Genomic DNA, 23,840 nt, shown 5'->3' on the forward strand with positions numbered 1-23,840 from the left:
TTGACTTGCTCTTCATCTCTTGTATTACCTTATCAAAGGATGACTAGTTGTCTAGAAGAGATGTGAAGGGCGTTATCAATAGAAGGCAGTTACACCTTATTTAATACCACTAAGACCTGTTGAACTGTGGCTTTAAACATACAATTCAGTCAAGCTGAAGGCAAAGTAGGCATTGATGATACAGGACAATATTTTGGAAGAGTTTTCATGGGTTTCCTTTTTTTCCTTTCCTTTATTTGTCTGTCCTTGATCCAGAAATGTCAAAAACATCTACTGTGTGTTGTAATACTGAACCTGAGAAATGACTGTCAATTTGAAACTAGATTGTTGGCTCTTTGTTCCTAAGTGTCATGTGAGTTCATGTATAGAAAAAAAGATGATGCCTCTGAATAATGTTCTGCACATAGTGTTTGGCAACATTGTGCAGTTACTCTATTGTTAATGGTAAGGCCTGCTCGCTGTGGGCCCATTCTCTCTAATGTTGAAGCAAGCAAGTAGGAGACGTTAGAGTAACCTGCCTCTGAGTGATCTGTTTCAGCTACTGTGGTGTATTATACCCTTGTGTAACTCTGATGTCAAAGGCATGTTGTAAATGTGCTTTTAGCCAATGTAGAATGAAACTCCTTTGTGCACTTTCTGAATAATCGTTGAAAATGCCAGCATTGAGTATCGACTTGTAAGAACCCCAATAGATCACAAGCAATAGCAAGAATACACCGCCAATGGAGGGCGCATTACAGTACAAAGCATTGTCACACCTGTTTGTTGCTGTTCACATGGAAAACATGTTGCATGGTTATGTCAGATAGAGACATCTCTTTGATTCAGGGGGTTCAGCCCGTGCTGTTCAAAATGTATAAAAAGGCAGCAGTACTTTCTATTCCAAACAAAAACCAAAAGAGATTGACAGGAAGCAGAGTTTGGTTCTCAGGTGACCGAGGAGAGCTGCTAAAGCAGAACAGAGCAATGCCATAGGTCAGCCAGTCAGCTGAGGCTAGAGGCGATAGCAGCGGCTGGATCAAGGCCTCATGTGAAATGAGATGAGTGTGTGGGAGTGGGAAATTGATTTGCCAGGCTACACAGTCTCCCCCTTGTTTTAGGAGGAGGCGTTTGTTGCATAAATATGTGTCCATCACTCAAAAGAATGTCAAAGCTTTTTATGACTTTTAAACCCCCCCTCACCCCTCTTCTTCATGTCTTGTGTAACCTTTCCTCAGGAAAGACAGTTCTGATGCATTTGGTTAACAAAGTAGCATATTCTTCCTCTCTTGAAATGCACGAGAATACTACCCAAGAGTGTTAAGACTGTGAATATTCTCCCAACTTATTTGATATGGCATGACCCCTTTTAAACTGCTTGATGAAACTGTCTACTGAAGTATGTAAATGAATAACACTGAGGCCATGAAAGCATAGCATTTTCAAAAAATGTCAGCTGAGAAAGAAAATACAGCCTACGGTTGGTTCTGTGCCCACGCACTGTATGTTTTCTAATTTACATGAAAGTACTGAGTGATGGAGTTTTATTATTCTAAATAGCAAAGGAAATTAAAAAATACTGGTCAGGGTCCAGTTTCCTAAGCACCTGGAATGAAAATGAATTTAACAGGATAATACTTTCAGGGAAACCAGCCCAGACCAAAATCCAGCTGTGTGTTTAAGAGGGGGGAGGCACACCTTTGCATCCTGATTTCATTTTAGCTACAAACGTATGCTTGTCAAGAGCAGAATGGTCACACTTGAACGCACACATAGACTAATAAGAAAGAAATGTCTAGTTAAGTGGAACTTTTCATCAAGCTAAGCAGAACCAAAAGCCTCCCCTTCTCCCCCTCCTCCCAACTGTAGTTACAAGCTGTGTGGTCTTATCATGTGTGCCTTTCTCACTCCACTCATTTCAATATATGGTATGTTTACACTTGGCAAACCTGGTTCAAATACTGTTGAAAATATTAGGTCTGGATCTCTTAACCAATACTTTTGGAGATTACTATGTGTAAGAAAAAATTAATAAATGTGTCTTTTACATGCAGGTAGAGGCCATTTTGTGAGAGAGATACAAAACAAGAAGCTTTTGTTAGGCGAAAGAAACTGTGATCTCATTCCGTCGATTCAGGTACCAAACTGCATGGTCAGTTTCTGTGAAGGAATCTGAAGAACAACATCATTCACATCATCTCTAGATAATGCGTCAGTGTGCAGGGCATTATTTTGAAACACGTGGAAGTCTCTGTACATATTTGTATTAAGAAGAAACAGTGTTATTGTTGTTGTATTGAAACAAGTTGAAAATGGTTTTAAAAAAAGTTTGTGACAAAGAAAAAAAAATCCACAGCCAAGGGTTGTCCTGCTAGCACATTTTTACAGAGATAAGCTATTTTTACTGGTGATTTTCTAGGCATTGATATTGATATCCTTTTAAGAAAGTACAAAACTTCCAAAATTACAAGCACTTCCACAACGATAGATTGTATGGTCATTTTTGTTACTTTTGTAGATGTGGTCATTCCTTTGCTACCGCACCATTTTGTAAAGTGGGACAGGCCTTGGCTGTGTGTCCTCGGGGTCTCATGTTTGTTTTTGTTTTTTGTTTGGGAAGTAAAACACTGTAGATGGGCCCCATTTGTGACTGTGTGTTTGTGTACTTGTGTACATGTTCCCCTGTTCCTGTGTCAGTGTTAACCAGAGAAGTGATGTCAGTTATTGTGGGGGTATGAACCATTTTAAATGTTCTCTATGAAAAACACAAATAAAGAATTGTAGACAAGTTTGACTATGAATCTGTGCTCTCTCTCTCTCTCTCTCTGTGTGTGTGTGTGTGTGTGTGTGTGTCTTATTTTATAAAAAAATAGGGTGCCCACTCACAATGCAGAACCCCATAAGCTACATCATTAAATGTTAGGGTGAGGACTTGCTTTAAGGTGAGGGTAAGGGTTAGGCAAGTAGAGGCTATTGTTAGGGTTAGGGTAAGGATGTGGATGATGTAGAAAGGATGTGCGTGCGTATGTGTGTGTGTGTGTGTGTGTGTGTGTGTGTGTGTTAATTTACCTGAGGACCAAATTGAGTTTTATATCTCTAGAGTGAGGATGTTTTTGCAAATTGAGGACACTAGGGCCTGTCCACACTTTGGGATGGGTCTGAGGTATAACACTTGGTTAAGGTCAGAATTGGATTAAGGCAGTGATGGAATGTACTGTAAGTACATGTACTATACTTAAGAACAATTTTAAGGTAATCGTATTTCTACTTTATGATTACTTTAGATACTAGTTACTTTGCAGATAACATGCTGCATCAGAGCCAAAGTAGCACTTTTTCTAAATTAATTTATTTTATCAGCAATCAGAAAAATGCTGATACTTGGTCAACCCATAGTATGCAGTGTATACATACATGTAAATATATGAGTCATTTTACTTTTACTTTTGATACTTAAAGGAGAAAAATAAAAATTCTGTCATTATCTTCTCACCCTCATGCTGTTAGAAAGTCAGGTGAAGTTTCATAGTTTAATTTTTAGGGCTTCACAGCAAAACAGCAGTTCAGCATTCTCCTTCCAGATACTTTACTCAAGTACTATTTGTATGATAGACTTTCACTTTTACCAAAGTTATATTTTAACACCATATTTTTACGTTTACTCAAGTATGATTTTAGGGTACTTTTTAAATTACTGGTTTAGAGGTGGGGTTAGATTAAGGGGCAAGGGAGTACATCATGTCATGAAGGTCTTCACAAATGTAGAAAGACGAATGTGGGTGTAATTGACTGTTGCACTGCAATAGCACCAGTGCTTGTGAATAAGTAAAGTGAATGTTTCATTGATTTCAAGAAAGCTTTCGACTCTATTTGGCATGAAGGGCTCTATTACAGGCTTCTACACTGTGGTATGGGGGCAAAATGTATGATCTGGTTTAATCAATGTATTTGGAAAATATGTGTGCTGTTAAAATTGGAGACAAACAAACTGAATTCTTCACCCAGAGAAGAGGTGTACGCCAGGGTTGCAATTTAAGTCCGACTTTATTTAAAGGTGCAGTTGGTAAGTCTTATAAAAGTAGCTTTTTGTCATATTTGCTAAAACTGTCACTATGTAAAGACAGGATTACATGAAACTAGTAATCTGTAAAAAACAGGCTCATTTAGCCCCACCTACTGCTCCTACTGCAATTTGCCAGAATCCACCGCGACCGAACAAAAAGAACCAATCAGAGCCAGGATGGTGTCTGATGGAGTGTCTGACAGCTGTCAATCACTGCTCACGCACACACTGCGGACAGCCCCCTCCCCCTTCCTCCTCAGCTCATGCTAGCGCTCGGTCAAGCTCATATCTCTGAGAGCGGCTTCAGGAGCTTAGCGAAAGTAACGGCACAGCAACAACCATCAGCGAGGAAAAAACTACCGATACCTCCGTTACCAACGACAGCATACACGGCAAAGACGAGTAAAAAGAGGAAGCCAGAGCCGGAGCCACTACTCCGTAGTGCATGTGATGTTACTGTGATGTTGCAGTCGGGCTAACGTTAGCTTGTTTCCGATGCTAGGGCTAACGTTACTGGTTGGCGTTGTTTTATTAGAAAGTAGCAGGAAATATCTTTATGAAGTGACCTGGCAGTCTTATCGGTTTTGGTTTTGTCCTCATAATTATGTTAACGTTTCTGTGCTCTCACAGATAAATGTTGTCATACGTGGTTTACTGGCCATTTAGCAATATTCACGACAGTTTCAGTTATAAAAAAAACATCGAAGTAACTTACTGAAATCAGTGTGTGCTGGGTTTTTACTGAATACATATTGCTGTAGATTACTTTTCATGTCGACATGATTTATTTCTGCTTGTTTGTTGGCCAGCAATGTTGACTATTCACAACAGTAATGTCTAACGTCGCGGTCAGCCTCCTGGGGAGGGACTTTGGAGGCAGCCAGGGCAGGAGTGCAGTGGAGAGGGAGGGGGAGGTATCTGAAAGTTGTACTTGTTCAAATTTAATGCTAAGTCCTCTCTCTCCTCAATGTTACCGACTGCACCTTTAATGTGTATATAAATGAACTTGCTGGTGAGTTGGATCAATGTGCTGCTCCTGGCCTCTCCCTCCTAGATAGAGAGGTGAAGTCTCTGTTTTATGCTGATGACCTTGTTCTATTGTCTCCTACTGAACAAGGACTACAGCAACAGCTGGACATAGTAGAAAAGTACTGTCAGAACTGGGCCCTGGCAGTAAATATGAAGAAAACTAACGTCATGATTTTTCAAAAACGCCCCAGATGTCAGGAGAACAAACACCAATTTACCATAAATAATCATATCATTGAACATAGCATGAGTTATACCTACCTTGGTAAAACCATTACAGCATCAGGGAGTTTCAACATGGCAGTGAATGCACTAAAAGAAAAAGCTTGAAGAGCCCTACATGCAATTAAGAGAAAATTTTCAAATTCCAGTCAAAATCTGGCTTCAAATATTTGATAGTGTCATCCAGCCCATTGCACTGTACGGTAGTGAAGTCTGGGGTCCACTCAGTCATCAGAGCTATACCCGCTGGGACAAACATCCAACAGAGTCTTTACATGCAGAATTCTGCAGACACATTTTACACGTACACAGAAACACACCAACAAATGCATGTAGAGCAGAATTAGGCAGATACCCACTGATAATTAACATTCAACAGAGAACGCTCAACTTTTTTAACCACCTGAAATCCAGCCAGAGACACCCTCCACTCCAAAGCCCTCCAAACTCAAGAGCTGAGCCCAGAAAAGAGTCCCCTATGTCAGTTGGTACTGAGGCTAACTGCCCCCTCTCAGACACAGTCTGACCAGCCTCACAACAACACTGCTCTCCAAACACCAATCAGAGTAAAGCAAATTATAACACAATGTAAAGAAACCTACCTGGAACATTGGAAAGAAGAAACTAAAAGCCAAAGTAGATCAGAATGTTATCTAGCCCTAAAAAGAGATTATGAATTAGCAGAATATCTCTCTACTGTCAGAGATAGAAAGCAGAGACAGATTCTCACCAAGTACAGGCTCAGTGACCAGAAAATGACAATCCAAACAGGAAGACACAAACAATCATGGCAACCAAAAGACAACAGAACATGTGGTCACTGCTCTACAGGTGAGGTTGAGACAGAGATGCACTTTCTCCTACAATGTAAAGCATTCAATGAAACCAGGAACATTTATTTTAATAAGTTTAATTCGGTAATCTCAGATTTCAAAGAGCTGAACGACGTATCAAAATTAAAAATACTCCTGGGAGAGGGAGACAGGGCATATCTGCTGCCCAATATGTGTCAACATGCCACAACCTGAGGGACGGTGAATGACCGACACACACACACACACACACACACACACACACACACACACACACACTGTATATACTGTATATATAATTAATGTAAATCAATCTTGGTGTTGTGTTTGTGTTGTTATGTGTTGTGTTCTGTCCGAATGTTTGGACAAGTTGTGTTTTGATGCTTTGGCAAAATTGTTGTTAAACTTTCATGCCAATAAAGCCCCTTTGAATTGAATTGAATTGAATGTATATTATGTACATTGACACAGAATGTGCATGGCCAAGCAGTCATATAACACATGCTTCCTTACTTACTGGTGAACAAAATGGGGGACTTACATATAGTTTTTATGCTGAACACCACTGACATCTGGTGGCCTATATGGTGAACCAACATGTTGTGAAGACCCACTAATAATGATTCTTTTCTTTATGTTTATGTTTTTCTCAGTTGCTTTGGCACAATCCTCAAATGATAATCTTTATTCTCAGAACATTGTGTGAAATTCTTAAATCCGAAGTTCATTTTCTCACAAAATTGTGTGCATTTCCTGTTATGTACAAATATCTGCCACTGACCCAGCAATGCATTCATGTATTCTCATTTAATCAAAATGAATTACATTGATTTTCATTGTGTAATTCACATACAAAATATTAAAGCCAACGTATTTGTTGTTTGATTGGTAACATGTTCATCTTTAAATTTCAGTGCAACTTGATTGCATGTTGTCTAATTTAGTTTACAGGGGCAACTCCTCTGCTATTGTTACTCAAACACAAACAGAGTGTCTAGTTTTAAGTAGCTCTCACATTCAAAAAACAGGTAACATCATCAACAGAGTGTGAAGAAACAACAGTTTGACGTTCTGTCAAAGACATTTATGTACTGTGTTACAGAGATGTCTACTGAAATTAGCATGCTAACCCGGGCCCGTCCTTTCTCCTAATACCACTTTGTAGCTCAAGAGGTGATAGTCTGATAGCCCTGTAGTTTCAGCTGGGAGAGATGTAGGCAAGCGGCAAGTTGTGTTACTTAGACTAATAATTAAACTAAATAATCTTACAAATAAAAAAGAAAGGAAATATTTTGACACCTATTTTCCTTACAGAAAAGTACAACCGTATACCATCTGAATTCAAGTTTCTCTCTTTTACTGAACTAAGGAAAGCTTAATCACCTCATCGTAAAACACACTTCATTCAAACTGGACATAAACTAAATTAAACTCACCAGAACAGTGTTGGTTTGCCTATCAACAATCACCTCTGGTTTGGTCCAAATAAATCCTCAGTTCACAGAGTAAATTGTGAAAATAATCCGGCTCTACATGCCATTTTCTCCTGCTGCTGATGCCTGATTCTCTCTCTTCTGCGTCGCTACATGACTGTCTTGTCTTCTCCTCAGTCCTTTTCAGTCTAAGTCTGGTGTCCAACCAGGTGTCACTGGGAGGTTGCTGAGCCTGGTTGAGCTGTGCTCCATTGCCTGTGGTGACTCAGAGCCACTTAGCACCTTGGCTATCTGAGCTACCTGCTAATGGCAGCTAGTTTCTACAGCCAGAAATAGCTACAAAGAATAGTGGGCAGCAGTAAGCACCTACCTTCGAATTCTGGCCATTTCTTACAAATTATCCTTTTAAACTGTTGAGAAAAACTGCAACAAAGGCAGAAGCCCATGCTGTCTACTGTGACCTTTTACCATGGGGCTCCTGCTGAATAAATTCAACCAGCACACAGGCTGGAGTTTCTTTTACAATGCTACAACCAAGGTGCTATCCCAGAGACATTAGACAATAAACCACAAGTCATTATTTTTGAATGTATCCAAGACAATGGTGTGTTCCCAAACACAGTTTTGTATGAAGTTTTGGGTTGAGAGCATTGATCACTGTTGTTGCCAAGCATCCTTACAAATGATCCACTTTAACATATGATTTGTGACTGTTTGTACGGTTTGTCACAGATGGACGTGGTTGGGATATGTCAGTTTTAAAGTTGTTTGGAATCCACAGACAGTACACGGTGTCACAGTGTATGGACAAGCAATTAAGCCACCAGGCCAGGACATTTCAGGAATTGATATCATCAGCTTTACTTGTGCTGTTAGCTGGTGGGCTTCTTAGTTAAGATATCAGCCAACAAAGTTTCTTTAAGTTTTATTAAAAATTTGATTGGGAGTTTGCACCACTAAAGCGCAAACCAACTAACATGATGGAAGCCTTATGCTGGATTCTGCTTTGTCTTGTCATCTTGAGGCCCTGTTTTCAAGAGGGGCCCGAATCAAAATGTTACTCAAAGATCTCCATCATTTCAATTTTGAATTTGCATTTAAAAAAGTAAAGATTTTAGAGACAGTGCAAGCAGCACACAAGGTCAATAGGGGCTAAGGATCTCAGGGTTACCTGGCCCTGACCTTAGTAGTGAGTGTTGATAGACACTATCATCACAATGTTGTGTAGAAATACATGTAAATCTGATGTAAGGAATGCTTGTTAAAGTAAATTACTGATAAAGTGAATGCACATGTATGTACAGTATATACTGTACACTATGGGTCTACAGATTATCAGATCCGATATTCACTGTTTTTTTGATTTTTGCAATCAGTGTTTTTTTTTTATTCGATCACAACTTTTTAAAAGAACTGCTTTTTTAAAAATCTGCTACTTTTGCTCTAATGCAGCATGTAATCTGCAAATTAACTAGGTACTAAAGTGATCAAATAAATGTACTGGAGCAAAAAGTACAATCTTGAGTGAAAGTTTAAAGTAGGCTAGCAGAAAATACAAGTACCTCAAAATTATACTTAAATATTTGAGTTAATGTACTTAGTTACATTCCATCACTGTCTAAATCCACTCTCCTTTACGGATACCTTTATTTAGGCTACATAACACATTTCATGCTGAGGGTAAGTACAGGATAGTCATTGACAAAGAAATGGAGATGGCATCACCTTGTTTAATGCTTACAATGCAAATCATTGACATAGGGTCTATCTAGAAACAATATTTCATTTGTTGTTTTCACTGTGAACATTTGAACTTATCGTGGACAGATATGAGAGACTGTAAATGGACACACTGAATCTATTTGATGTGATGTTCAATTTTGTATTCGGAGGGTTGAATAGTAATATCAACGAGCTATAGGCTATAATTCAGCCCAGGTCATTCCTCCATTTACTGTTGAACTCAGTTTGGTGCTGAGTATGTGAGGAAGAAATAAACTGCAAAGACTTTCAGTATTTTAGAAGAAGAAGGCCCAATTTTGAGCATAAGAGGACTCACAATGAATGAACTCTGGACTCCTCTGACTTGTACAGAGTTGCTCTGTATTTTTTGTGTTTTTGTATTACAGTTGTTATGTCTATGTATGTAAGGTTTTTAGGGGTTTTGTTAAGGTGCTGCTAAACCTATTGTAGCCTACACACCTGCAAAATGTCTATTGGTGGGATGTCTAAATTCGAATCTGATCCGAATCTTACTGCTGTCTAGTATGAGATTAACCTGTAACCCCAGGAGCAGTAATCCGGCGCCCTGCACAGGCCCTAATCCCGGTCTCACTGCTCTGAGTGGAGCACGTACGTTCCACCGCCGTCCTCTGGCACTTGTTTTGCGTACATTACGTGTGACGTCAGAGCGTCAGCTGGCCGAATGTTTACATCCAGCAGTGGTGTGTTTCTGAGTGGCTCCCAACAACAAAGGGCTGAACACACGGAAAACGCCAAGGCAGAGAACAGCAGTGGGCATTTAACAAGGTAGATGAGAGCAGCTCCAGCGGGGCTCAACATGGAGGCGCAGGGCCGCCGCTGCGGGTCGGACAGCAGCAGCCGTTAGCTGTTGTCAGCCTGCTCTCGATCTTTCTTCTCTCCCAGCGAAGACGAGAATGCGGTTATTTGTGTATTGACCTTGCCACCGCATGGCAGTGTGTTACATATGTTACATGTACTTAAGTTGTGTGTGCTGGGTTACTGCTCGACCCAGAGAGTGCGAATTGTAGTTTATCCGAAACTGGATCAGCTCAGTGGCGCAAATAGCAACGCAACAACGTGCAGGCAGTATGCGGTGAAATGAGAGCTACTGCGTGACTTCTGAGTCTGCCCAAAAGCGACGTAAATGAAATGTATAGACGGGATGGCAACGTGATTGAGTCGGAGAATGAATTGCGGGGACCAAATGGCAGTGGAGTGTACTGTAGCCTACTAAACCACTTAGTGTGGTAGTGAGTGGGTCAGAGCGCCCTCTCGTGGTCATCTGCCCGCACACCGTATGGAAGCAGTTCATGATCATATTCAAAGGGGCAACATCTCATTCTGGATTCTCTTTCCCGAAAAGTACATTTTGAAGCAACTACTGCTGTCTGTCCTGCGTCTTTGTTCCAACGTCCTCTTCAGCTCAGCTCAAGTGGCATCAGAGGCAGGAGGTGCAGTCATGTTCAGATCCTCATGCTCCTTTGTTCTTTCATAGCCTCAGGACTATAACCAGCATTTGGCAGCCAGTTACCCTGTGATCTCTGGTCCTTTGGCATTTTCCTCTGGTGTTGTTTTTAACACCAGCCTGAACCACAGCAGCAGCAGCAGCAGCAGCAGCATTCACACCTACAGCTGTATTCTGCTGCCAAGAGCTTCCATTAGGTCTCTACATTTGGCGGGGTTAGCTTATTTTGTCAAAGAGATAAGTGGCAGATCATTTTCAATTAGTAACCACAACTTTTTACTGCTAAATCAGATGCATATTAAACAGGTTGTGTGTGAGACTATATGTTGTCTATATGACATGCGTGTTGTTTTTCCTGGTTTTAAAGGCTGCATTACAGTAAAGTGATGTCATTTTCTGAACTCACTAGACTGTTCTACCTCTAATTCTTGTCTTTAGCCACTTAGTCAGTATAACCACATTACTCGTAGCTGTTGATCAAAAATCTCATTGTGTTAATTTTTGTGAAAGTAACAATGTTGTGATATTGAAATATTTGTCAAAAATATTGTGATATTTAAATATCTCGCCCAGTCCTAGCATTAATGAAGTGCTTTTGAGGAGATTTCAGAATATCAAGATATATATTGTGTATTACAATATAGCCCAAATATATTGCAATATTTAAGGCCATATTGCCCAGCTCTAGTAGGAGTTGATCCAAGTTGTGCACATTTGAAGTTATTACAAAAATACAGACTTTAAAAAATCATAAGTTTATTTCTCTATGAATATAATATATTATTTATGAAATTGGGCAATTGGGCTGTAACTTATGATTGTTTCTACTAATGAATAACCTGCTGATTTCTCAATTAATCAATTTATCGTTTGGCTTCCTGTAGAATTGACTACCTGTTCTTTTCGCCTTCAGTCAGGATGGGTGGAGCTGTGAGTGCCGGTGAGGACAATGATGACTTGATTGACAACCTGAAGGAGGCTTACTACATCCGCTCAGATCTGGTGGAGCGGGCTTTTCGAGCTATAGACCGGGCTGACTATTACCTGGATGAATACCGGGATAATGCTTACAAGGTAAAAACGGGCTCCAAAGAAATTTACGGTTGTCTTGGAGTAAAATGCTGATGGATGAAAAGGTTATTTTTTGTTAATAATCATGTTTGATAGGCTGAAAGATTTTTGGGTGGAAGAAAAGCTGGTTAACAATACTCTTGTTGTTTTTAGGACTTGGCATGGCGGCATGGAAACATCCATCTGTCTGCTCCGTGCATCTACTCGGAGGTGATGGAGGCTTTGGATCTCCACCCTGGCCTCTCCTTCCTAAACCTTGGCAGCGGCACTGGCTACCTCAGCACCATGGTCGGCCTCATATTGGGTACATGGCTCACTTTATCTGTATTGTATCTCAGAGTAAATATATAGCAGCATGAAGGCCCTCAGCAGGCCAGTGTAGTTCTCACAACTGCTCTGCTAGACCATTACAGTGAAAAACACATTTACAAAATATCATGACAATAATCAAGCACAGATGTCAGACCTTTTTGTTTGTTTTTCTGTTCATCTGGTTGCTTTATCATGATTCATCGAGTGCAACTCTTCTTTTAGTGCGTATTCATACAGCTATGGTTACAGACTCTCTCGGCCTCCCTACACCAGTATTATAAGTGTAATTTTCTTGCTCAAATGAGACAAAACACACATTGATCAAAGTCAAAGATGAATTTGACTGAATACATTTTGAATAAACTTTCTATAGATATCTGGATAAATTGGTTCATAAATTCACCATAGTATTATGGAGGGAAAATCTTATATCTTGACAGCCCTAGATGCTTTATGTTTTTATTTTATTAATTTTTCCAAGATACGATTACAAGTATTCCACTGTTTGTCATAGCTTCCACAGACAGAGCAGCAATCAACATAGGCCAGTTGTAATATACCGTATTACCGTTAATTGAGCAAAACTTGCAAACTAGTTCAGGCCGTCAATTCAAGTTCACCACCCACACTGCTGTCCACATAGCATAAGCTCCACCTCCACCCTGGCATCCACCTGTAGACTCTTTGCCCTGTTCAGACCTGGTATCAACATCCGTCCTGACTGATCTGATCACAAGAGGACAAGTACAGGTGTGAACATATCCAAGACACATAGAGGACATGTTGAGGTCTGATCACTCAGAGAACATTTGGATGTGATCAGAGAACGTGACCACATTCTTTTAGCAGTGTGTACACACGATACCTGGGCTACATTGAAGGACTGCCTCCTTAACTAAAAACTTTCTGTGAAAGAAAAAGAACAAGAACAAGAAGACGCAACAACTGTTTGAACTGATCCAACCACTGAATTAGTAACCATTATATCCCCACACTCCCTTAGCAAATTGCATTATTTTGACACCTGCTGTATGAGGAGAAACTTCAAAAACTTTGAAACAGCTATGACAAAATGCAAATCATTGAAACAGTCTTGTAAATTTGGCATTAATACAAAACATGAAGTGGTTTCCTTCCTTGTAAAAAAGTGTCTTTGTATGTATAGCGGCAATTCACAGCAAAAATCATCTCATGACACTTTCCAAATTGAGCAGGTCTAGACCATACTCCTTGATTAACAGACCCAACATTTCCCCCATGAGCAAGTGCCTGGCAACAGTGGTGAGAACAAACTCACAGAAACCTAGCAGAGCAGAACCAGACTCAGTGGTGGGTAGCCATAATAATAATCATAATAATAATGGTGGTAATGATCGTAAGACTCCTGTGTCTAAAGTATGTCTTACCTGCCAACAATTAGCAGCTGTTTGAACACACTGTTTCCACTGAGTTCACCATTTACAAAGAGGACAACACTTTATTGACGCTAAACATGTCAAAATTCACTAGTGCAGTGCTCTTTCAAAATGTACCTGCTCAGAGCAGACTGATTCCTGCTAGCAGCTTTCTCAAGGAGCAAAATCCAAACTACTTAACACTCTGCACTTCCTTGGGTCATCAGCAGCAAACCTGCCAAGTGTGAAATAGATCAGATGAATAGTTGTTGAGATATGCAAAGGACACACAGACAGAGAGATTCCTTGCTTTATAGTTAGACACAGTAAACAGTAACTTCCCAGAGTCCCCATAAAAACATGATGAACGTTGTAAAACCCTGTCTCTGGCAAATTCTTAACTATTTGGGCCTTTTGGTAAATTCGGCAAATGTTAAACATAAAGTTATATCTGTCTTTGTGTAAAAAATATTGTGTCTGTTTGTCCCAGCGATGTATGTAATTATGTGCATATAGAGCAGGTCTGAAGCGAGTAGGCTGTGAGTCTACCTTCCCCCAAGGGAAGTTAATATGCTCTCCTCTCCCTGCTGTCCTGATTGGTGTTTTCTTGGGGGAGTGATAAGGTCAGAAATAATCAAGACACCAAATATCGATGCTGTACATATTCTGCATTCACATCAGCCGTTATACTGTACAATGACATTTCGAGTAATTATGCCCATGATTAATTTTTGTATAGAAATTTCAAAGGCAGAGGAAATAGCTATGAAACAAGAGCAAATTAGGAGTCCTGATCAGAACTGGTCTAACCATCCGTCCTGAGTGATCTGGTCAGTGGATGGCTCTTAGCCCATCAGTTCACACCTGACATCAACACATGTCTCAAAATGCATCTCGAGTGACCACTTGTGATTGGATACGAGTAATCATAGACACAAGTTTTTTTACACAAAGGAAGAAAGAACTTTAAAGAATGTGCAACGTTTGTTGATTTTACAAGAAGGCCCAAATAATTAAGAATTTGTCAGAGACAGCGTTTCACAAACTTTTTATGGTGTCTGGGGACTTTCTCCATTGGTGATAAAGTAGTAGCCTGTACTGGTTTGTGATTATTTGTTCAATTTGACATGTTTAGCATCAGTGTAATGTCTTTCATAAATTTTGTGTAAATGGTGAAATCAGTCTGGGGATGCTGTGGTTACTAGTTCAATGGTTAGTTGAACAGTTGTGTTCACAAACATCTGCTGCTAACGTTGACAAGTCAAAGAGGGTGTCAGTTGAGTAGGCGGTACGTTAGGGTGGCCCAGGACACGTGTGCACACACTGCTAAAAGGATGTGGTCACATACGGCCAGACCACTTCTGAATGTGGTCTGAGTGATCAGATCTCAAATATGTCCTCAATTTATCTAGGCGGCATTTACACACTGCTTCACAATGGAAAGCAATCATTATGAAATATTAAACAGGCAGGATAGCAAGAATAAACAAAGTAGAATTTAAAAAACAACAAAAGCAAGGGAAAATAATTGAGTCCTCACATTTTTAAACAATTTGTTTAAATTAGATGAGCCAACAATGAGAGGCTAACTATGCCAAAGTTTAAGCTCATTAAGCTGCGTTTCCACTGAAGTAAGACGCCAACAGTTCAGATTTCCACCATTTTAGGTGGAGTTTTGGGAACATCCAGTGGACACACATTAATGGCCCCACTGACTTTAAGTTGCTGTATGGACACAACAATTCTCAAATGTACTCAGGTGCCCGATAGGTAATAACTAACATTGGAGTGCTAACTTTTTTTTTTTAGTTGTGACCACAAGAGCAGTTAATTACTCTACACTTTTTAAAGGTAAAATATGTCTGAAATATCAATTTCTTCATTGGGAAAACCTTGGATGCACAGACTCCTAAGTAAAAATGGTGTGTAACGACACAGGTCACATTAAAAGAAAGGTTATTAAGGAGTTTTACTGAATTTCTGATGGGTCTTCATTAATACAGAGTAAGTCACGGTAGTAGACAAGATCATAATAACACACAACACTGTCTGAGTTTGTTGTTGAGCCTAACATCCACATGGCACTACAAACAGCCCTTTGTGATTGAAATCTGGTTCATTTAAACGTGTGAACTGTGGTGTGTGTACTGTTCCAGGACCATTTGGAGTGAATCATGGAATTGAGTTACATGCCGATGTGATTGAATATGCCTACCAGAAGCTTGACTCCTTCATCAAAACCAGCGACAGCTTTGACAAGTAGGTGTCCAAATGTGTCAGTGACGATGTTCTGTTTCACTCTTGTGTACATTGTTCTCCTTTGCTCCTGTCTCTCTTCAGATTTGAGTTCTGTGAGCCATCCTTTGTTGTGGGTAACTGTCTAGAGATTCCCCCAGAGAGCCGTCAGTATGACAGGGTGTACTGTGGGGCCGGGGTGCAGAAGGAACACGAGGATTACATGAAGAACCTGCTTAAGGTGGGGGGCATCCTTGTGATGCCCCTGGAGGAAAAGGTTGGTGTTTTGCCCACAAAACTCAGGATAGTTCAAATCTGCACACACTCCTTCCTTTTTTTCGAGGCAGCTGTCTTTGCCTCTTTCTTTTCTTCAAGCGTTTTTCATCGCTTGGCCTATTTGGTAGTAGGAGCCTCACTGGGGGTGCCTGAATTGGTAGCGTTCCCTGTTCTGCCATTGCCGGTGTAGGTACAAGAACGGGAGGATCCTGCTCTCTGTGTGATCGTCGAGCAGACAGGACCGCCTCTTAATGGATTTCTCTGTCCTGATTGGATAAAGAGGGCAGGGATACCAGAAAATGTCTTTTCTCTTTCACTGCATGAGCAGCAGGAGGAGAGACATGGGTTGGTGACCAAACATCCTGTAACAGGGATGACTGTTGGAATATAGAGCTATTTAACACTTATTTTAATAAAAACGTATCACTTACAGCAGCTGTCATTTCTAGGCAGTTTGTAAACACTGAACTTATGGTTTATAATGCACTGTGATGTAGTAGTATGTAGCTATATGTTTATACATGTATTTGTCCCCAACTATAACTCCACCTGTGGGCAGATAAATCAAAAATATAACCCCAGAACTTTTGTTTTTGCTCCCAAGTAAAAGACCTGAGACTTTTCCTGCTCACACAAATGAATTATTCCTCTCAAATTCTGAGCACCCCTTCCTTTGGGCAGTTAATCCATCCACCTGACTGGTGTGGCATATTGAGATGCTGATTAAACAGCACGATTATTGCACAAGTGTGCCTTGGACTGGTCACAAAAAAAAAGACCACTCTAATATGTGCTGTTTTATCACATAGCACAATGTCACAGATATTGCAAGTTTTGAGGGAGTGTGCAGTTGGCATGCTGAGTGCAGGAATGTCCACCAGAGCTGTTGCCCATGAATTAAATTTTTATTTCACTACCATTAGTTGTTTCTGAGAATTTGGCAGTACATCCAACTGCCTCAAATCTGCAGTCCACGTGTAACCACGTAAGCCAAGGACCTCAACATCCGGCTTCTTCACCTGCATGATCATCTGAGACCAGCCATCAGGACAGTTGATGCAACAGCTGGTTTGCAAAACCAAAGAATTCTGCACAAACTGCCAGCAAGTGTCTTAGGGAAGCTTGTCGTTTTCACCAGGCTCCTGACCTGTATGCAGTTTGTCATTGTCACCACTTTAGAGAAGTGTTCTCTTCATGGATAAATTCCGGTTTTCACTGTACCGAGAAGATGGCGGACAGCATGTAGTACTGTCATGTGGGTGAGTGGTTTGTTAATGTCAGTATTATGAACCGAGTGCCCCATGATGGTGGTGGGGTTATGATATTGGCAGGCACAAGCTACTGACAAAAAAACACAAGTGCATTTTATGGATGGCAGTTGAGTCATGAGAGACCATGACAAGATCCTGAGGCCCATTGTTGTGCTCTTCATCTACCACCATCTACTTTCCATTCCAACACTGGAAACTGAATACATCGCAGTTCTTCATGGCCTGCATACTCACCAGACACGTCAGCCATTTAGCATGTTTGGGATGCTCTGGATTAATGTGTACAACTGGGTGAGAAAAATGCACATTTCAGGCCTAGTCCACAGGTATTTTAAAGCTGGGTTTAAAAACAAAAACTATCTCCGTCCAGACGAGTGTTATAGTACATTTCAGAAATTAATTCCTGTAAATACTAACACACCAGAAAACGCATGTCACATGTCCATCAGGGACACTGGGCATGTGCGTGTCAGTGTAAACAGGAAGCAGATTGTAAACTCTGTGGTTGTTTGGTTGGTTACAGAAAATACTACAACAATTATTACTTTTACTTACTCTTAGTAGAAAAAGCTATGTTTTAAGAAACAGCTGCATATGTGTGCACAGGTTCTTAGAGTGGTCTTTTATTGTGACCAGTCCAAGGCACACCTGTGCACTATAATCAGGCTGTGTAATCAGCATCTTAATATGCCACACCTGTCAGGTGGAAGGATTATCTCCACAAAGAAGTGGTAACAAATTTGTGCTCAAAATTTGGGGGAGGGTTAAAATAAAGTGTGACTGCACATTCTTTTATATACTCTAATCTTATTGTACATATTTATTCATGTGTGACTGTGGTTATTACTGAGTGTCTGAAAATGTTAGTATCTTGTTAGCTCTATGAAGTTTCTATTTTTTGTGCTAAATTGGTATATTATAGCCCATTAACACACATTGTACAAACTTGTTGGACATTTTGGACTATAAATAGACAATAGCTTGTTGAAGTAACTGAATTAAATCAGCTAAGAAAACTATACTATACTACACACACAAAGTACAAGGAAAAAATGACTTGTGATTTCATCCTGCTGTATTTTCTGCAGTTGACCAAGATTACCCGTACAGGGCTGAACAGCTGGGAGACCAAAAAGATCATCTCTGTGTCCTTTGCTCCTCTCATGCTCCCTAAACACAGCACAAATGGCAAACCCAAGACTGTCCCACTACGTGAGTCTCATTTTGACCTTTGTTTCAAGTCTAAAATACAGTCACTGACTGTATAAAATAGTGGACAGAGCCACTGTGATGCCAACCACAGATTTCTGAAGAGCCAGAATGAAGTACAAAATGGGCAGTACTGGCCATTTCCATGTTGGCAGTACCCGACTCTGCCTAACTCCTGACTGATGTGAGCCTAGTTAGTTTGTTACATAAGCCCCCCTAGCTAGAAGTCACCAAGCTAGTTAAGGCTAACAAGCTATCTGTTCGAACATAAAGAAAAGTGAATTTTGCCTCACAGAATTCACATGAGTTTAGCCATATTATTTGTATGATATTTGCATTAAACAATGTCCAAAAGAGACAGCTCGTGGCTAGCTGTCACACAAAGCGGCCACACCCCTAATTATGTATAACTTAAAGCATTAATATAATTTAAAAGTGTGAGTTATATAAACTGGTACTTCGGCATTGGCTTCATTTTTCAGCCCTGGAACTACAACTAAATATGAATATTGATCCATATAGTATGTATTTAAATCTTTACTTTTGTAGTCTTTTCCCTCTTTGTTCTTCTTACTGCCTTTCTTTCTATCCTGTTTTTTAATGGTTCTCAATTTTGCAGCAAAGTATGAGGTACGGACATTACAGGAACTGGCTCGCATCTGCATCCGCCACACCCTCAGAGTGACCACAGATGGAGCAGACAGCCAATCACGCGGCCGAGGTTCCTCATTCAGTGTTGGCAGGGGTCTGGCAGTGGCTGGGCTCCATAAGTACGGCCCTCGCTTTAAACGCCGACGCGTCCACCGGCGCCACTGCAATGCCCTGGTCCTGGCCACTCGTCAGGTGGTGGCCAGCAGCGGTATTGGCCCTGCCCCTCTGGACAGCAATAATAACCAGGGAGGAAGAGCAGAGGACGAGGAGGAGGTAGGAGAGAGGGATATGAGGCGGCATATGAGAGGGAGCAGGAGGCCGGGGAGAGGAGCCGGAGGAGTGGTGGAAGAGGAGGAGACAGTGGAGGAGGAGGACGAAGAGGAGGAGCAGGAGGAGGAGAAGGAGACGGGGGAGCTGCTCCGACCACAGCCGGCGGTGAACGTCCTCAGAGAGAGGATACTGGGCCTGCCACTGCCCGAGCCTCTGAAGATGTACCTGCTGTACTACAGAGAGAAGTGAGCCTGCTGAAGCCACAGCCAGGTCCTGAGTCAGATCCGAGAGCTGACAGCAACAACCCACCCCACCACCAAATGTCCAAGGCGGGACAACATGCCACCTACCTTTGTGACCCCCAGCTCCACCATGGGTCTCTTTCTCTCTCTCATCCTCTCCATCATCCATTCTCTTTCCCAATCCCTCTTTTTGCCCTGCCTGCCAATGTTCTGTACTTGATTCATTTCCTGACAGTGTAAAGAGCCAGTTCAATTTGTCCAGTGGGGTGGGGGAAAGCAAGCAATTCACGTCAATGTTTCAGACAACCAAACAGTCACTGATGTAAACTCTGTGTCTCCTTTTGAGGTGCAAAGAAATGGATGTTGGTACTTAATACATACACAGTCTGTCAAACTAACATGCTAATCAAGCATTGTCTAACAACAGCCTAACAGTCCACAGTGTCCTAAGAATCCACTGCTTGTTGAGGGCAACTTAGTGGTGCTGAGGAAGAGAAGCATCATTGTTTGGTCTACAGTGGCAACAAAGCTTCCCACACTGTAGCATCGAGCAGGGAGCGCAGCTCACCCAGAGACCAGAAGGTATAGGCTTTCACAGCTCTTTTCTGTCCAATAATTACAGTTGTGGCCAAAGTTACAACTTATACATTGATTGTATAAGTCATGTGAAAGCTGGCTTGTCCTCATACAGTAGTATGCACTATCATCTAATGGGATGGTGTAGCTTTAGAGGGAGACATAGAGTTGGGCCAAAGCTCACCTTTTGTGAGTGAAGAAAATGATTTGAGGGTTAGATTTTCTTTTTCACAATATCATATCCATAACCTCATCATGGGTACAGCCAGTGACCAAGATGGATGGCAGTTGTGATTATATCCACTGATTTCCAAATAAAAGAGGAGCTTGAGCCTTGAGGCTCTCTTGAGCCCTTAGTCCATATGATCATTTAACTAAATCATCTGCTTTTCCAAGGTCAACGGTTTACCATTATTTGAAATATTTAAAGAGAATAGTTGATATAATAGGAGGTTGATGTTTCCCTTTTGTCTATGCATATGTTTCACTATATGAGTAAAAGTCTGTCTTTGTCTCCTGACTTTGTCACAGGGACGTGAAATGGACATGAATCCTTACATGTGTATCCAAGGGGCAGTCTTGCTGTTTTTTCTACATACCATAATATTCTCTTCACCAGAAGAGAAAGACCATAAAAGATCACACACTGACTGATATTCCAATTTACATAAATAAGCCAGCATGATAAAAACACATACCCAATGTTTTTGATGATTGACAGTGTGCAGGATTTCTCTAACCGTTTTTTGTTCCTGATTTTTGAATTTGATGAGACTTGAAGTGGTGTGTACATATGAAATTGTATGTTTTGTTTTGTGAATCATAAAAAACATGAAGCTACTTTGATAAGTAGAACAAGAATCTTTGATCACAGGTTTCTGTTTGCAGTTTCTTGTTGGATAGGGCATTATTCCTTTGTACTTTATGCTTTTGTACCAAACTTTCTGCTCCCTTCTGTGCCATACTTAAGTTGCATGGACTCAATTCTCGAGAGGAAACAGCAGATCAGCAGCAAGTCACTCGTCTGAAGAATAAAGCTCACAATTCCTTGAATTATTTTAATTTTTAAAACTACTCTATTAGCACTGACATGAAAAGTGTGTTTGTTTAAATAAATCTGTTTTTATCATGTAAAGCTTTAGATTTCTCCCGTTTGAAGAAGAATGAAGAATAAATGTGATGGATAGCAGTGTTGATTTGATCACTATTAGTTAATTTGATAAATTTTGGATGTGATTACAATAATAGCAGAAATTTCAATATTTGCAGCTTTATACAACACTAAACGGGATGACCCTGTCCTAAAGCAGCTCCTCATCAGGCCAGGAGCCTCATGTCCCTTTTGATTTCTGCTGAGTGTAATGTCATGCTTCACTGTTTGACCATTCTACCATTTCTACTGCTGCATCTGCCTTTAAGTACTGTATGTACACCATTCCTTGATTCAACATGACTATAATTCATGTTTGGTTGTTGTTCAATTGTGATTCTCTGCTGAATGTATATGATCATGATGGGTTTTTTTGGTACTTAACATTAAGTTTTGGTGGGAATGACTTGCTTGTTGTTTCTAAGATTGAGCTGTATTATTGACTGCTGTTAATAAAGTCCATCATACAAAAGAAAATACAATTACATATGAAATAATTTGATTAGTTTGGTATTAGTGCCTGATGGTGGAAGAAGAACTCAGATCAGGGTTTGACCTCCCATAAAGGAGGGGTCTGAGCTCCCATGAAAGCAAGAAAATCGTACATCTGTGGGGCTGGTTTTCCAAAAGACCTACACTGTGAGGCCTGATGCTGCTGAAGGTGGGACCACCACACACTTGGACAGTTCAGAAGAGAAACAGGATGTGGCAGTGGCTGCTACATAATGAAGTTTCCCTCTCACAAAACCCGTTAGGCTATTGTGTATTAATTTATCTCTACCTCTAACATTAGTTATTTCAAAGACCCCCCACAAAGCTCAGAACATAAATTTAACCCAGGTTAAAGCCAAATATGAGGAGGAGAGTGGCTTAGATAGCCTTCACCAGAGCCCAATTGATTGTATTTGAGAGATACAGTAGAGTCCAAAACTCTGTGACCACTGGTCAAGATACTTGTATTTTGCATTTGTATAAAATGTAATACCATTTTTTCATCACAAGTGATAATATCAGGTTAATAGTTTGTGTAAAAAATTGAATCTGAAAAAAAAGTCATGAATTTTCAGAATATCTTGTATTTTGTACGTCTCGTCCCTTTAGCTTTAATGACAGCATGCACTCGAGCAGGCATGGACTCCACAAGTTAGTGTAAAACCTGCTGACTCACCTTATCCCAGCATGATTTGACAGTTTTCCACAAAGCTTCTTGTGATGTCACAGCGTGCTTGGCTTTCTCAGTCTTCAAGTGCCCCCATAAATGGATAATGGGGTTGAGGTCAGGGGACTGTGGAGGACAGTCCATGACACTGAGGACTCCTTGGTCTTCTTTGGTCTTCAGTAGTTGTGTCAAAGCTTTGAGGTGTGTTCAGGCTCATTATCCTGCTGCAGTATGAATCCTTCTCCACAAAGATCAAACCAGAGGGTGGAGCATGTCTCTGAAGAATGGAGTGGTGCTTCTCCTGGGTCAGGGTGGAGTCAGTTCTGAGGTATCATTCTCTCTCCTGTTCGTCTCCTTACATATACCCTTCTGTTACTGACACTAATCTATCACTGTGATTCATCAGTAAATGGACTTTTTCCATCATCCACTGTGAAATTCTGGCATTTCTTAGCCCACCTCAAGTGTTTGTCCTTGTTTCCATCCTGAGAAGTGGTTCAGAAACTGCTGCTCATCCTCTGAGACACTACAAGACAGCCTTCTTCTGACAGGGCTGACTGGAGTCTTTGTTGTTTATTTAGTAAATTCTGTATCTGTGATGAAGTTGCTTCTATATCTCTCAGTGAACTAAGCTTGATGTATTGATGTCCTGAAGGTGTGCTCACTTTGGCTCTGCCTGATCGTGCTTTGGATACATCTGATCCAGTTTCTGTAAAGTGTTTTAAAGTTACATTCACTGCCCCATCAGAAACCTTTAGCCTAGCCATGATTTGACAATGACAAAGCCACTGTTTGCTTAGAATGACAATTTGACTTCTGACACCTTTGCTTAGTTCTGGTGCTATGTTTCTCACTATCACAATGCTACTTGGTAAGTAATGATCTGCTGGAAGCCATTTCGTATAACAGGTGAACCCTGGCTGCAAGTGACTAAGCTTCTGAGTGATCCGAATCCAACTGAGGAAAAAAATCTGACCTTTTGTACAAAGGAGCTTCGTTTGTAAAAGCACAAATCTGTTGCTGCCCGAGAGAGACTGTAAATTTTGAATAAATCTTAAAGTTTTGTGAAGTCTCTGAGATTAAAAAAGATCGTTATGGGGCTGACCTGGAGGAGGAGGATGAGTCTACCCTTCTGCAGCTATGAGCAGAGGGCCATAGACATCAACAAGCTCTCAGAGACAGTTTGGAGGTATGCATTTACATTTTGCTCAGAAAGTCATCAGAAACTGAACTACATCAATAAAACATAATCACAAAGAAAAATTCCACCATCCACAT

General features: G+C 40.7%; 1 protein-coding gene across 2 annotated transcripts; it reads left to right on the top strand.

The window, feature by feature from the left end:
• The first annotated feature begins 9,933 nt into the window (after positions 1-9,933).
• On the top strand, positions 9,934-21,885 carry pcmtd2b (protein-L-isoaspartate (D-aspartate) O-methyltransferase domain containing 2b). Of its 2 annotated transcripts, none has more exons than XM_073470305.1 (7): positions 9,934-10,067; positions 11,660-11,820; positions 11,971-12,121; positions 15,680-15,782; positions 15,864-16,035; positions 18,394-18,517; positions 19,134-21,885. In XM_073470305.1, exons 2-7 carry the CDS (start codon positions 11,665-11,667, stop codon positions 19,682-19,684), a joined length of 1,257 nt encoding a protein of 418 aa, XP_073326406.1. In that variant the 5' UTR covers positions 9,934-10,067; positions 11,660-11,664; the 3' UTR covers positions 19,685-21,885. The 2 variants fall into 2 exon arrangements, with proteins under 2 accessions (XP_073326406.1, XP_073326405.1); XM_073470304.1 differs by lacking the exon at positions 9,934-10,067 and adding an exon at positions 10,551-10,732.
• Positions 21,886-23,840: the final 1,955 nt, after the last annotated feature.

The sequence above is a fragment of the Pagrus major genome, chromosome 7, assembly GCF_040436345.1.
Source record: "Pagrus major chromosome 7, Pma_NU_1.0".
NCBI classification, from domain to species: domain Eukaryota; kingdom Metazoa; phylum Chordata; class Actinopteri; order Spariformes; family Sparidae; genus Pagrus; species Pagrus major.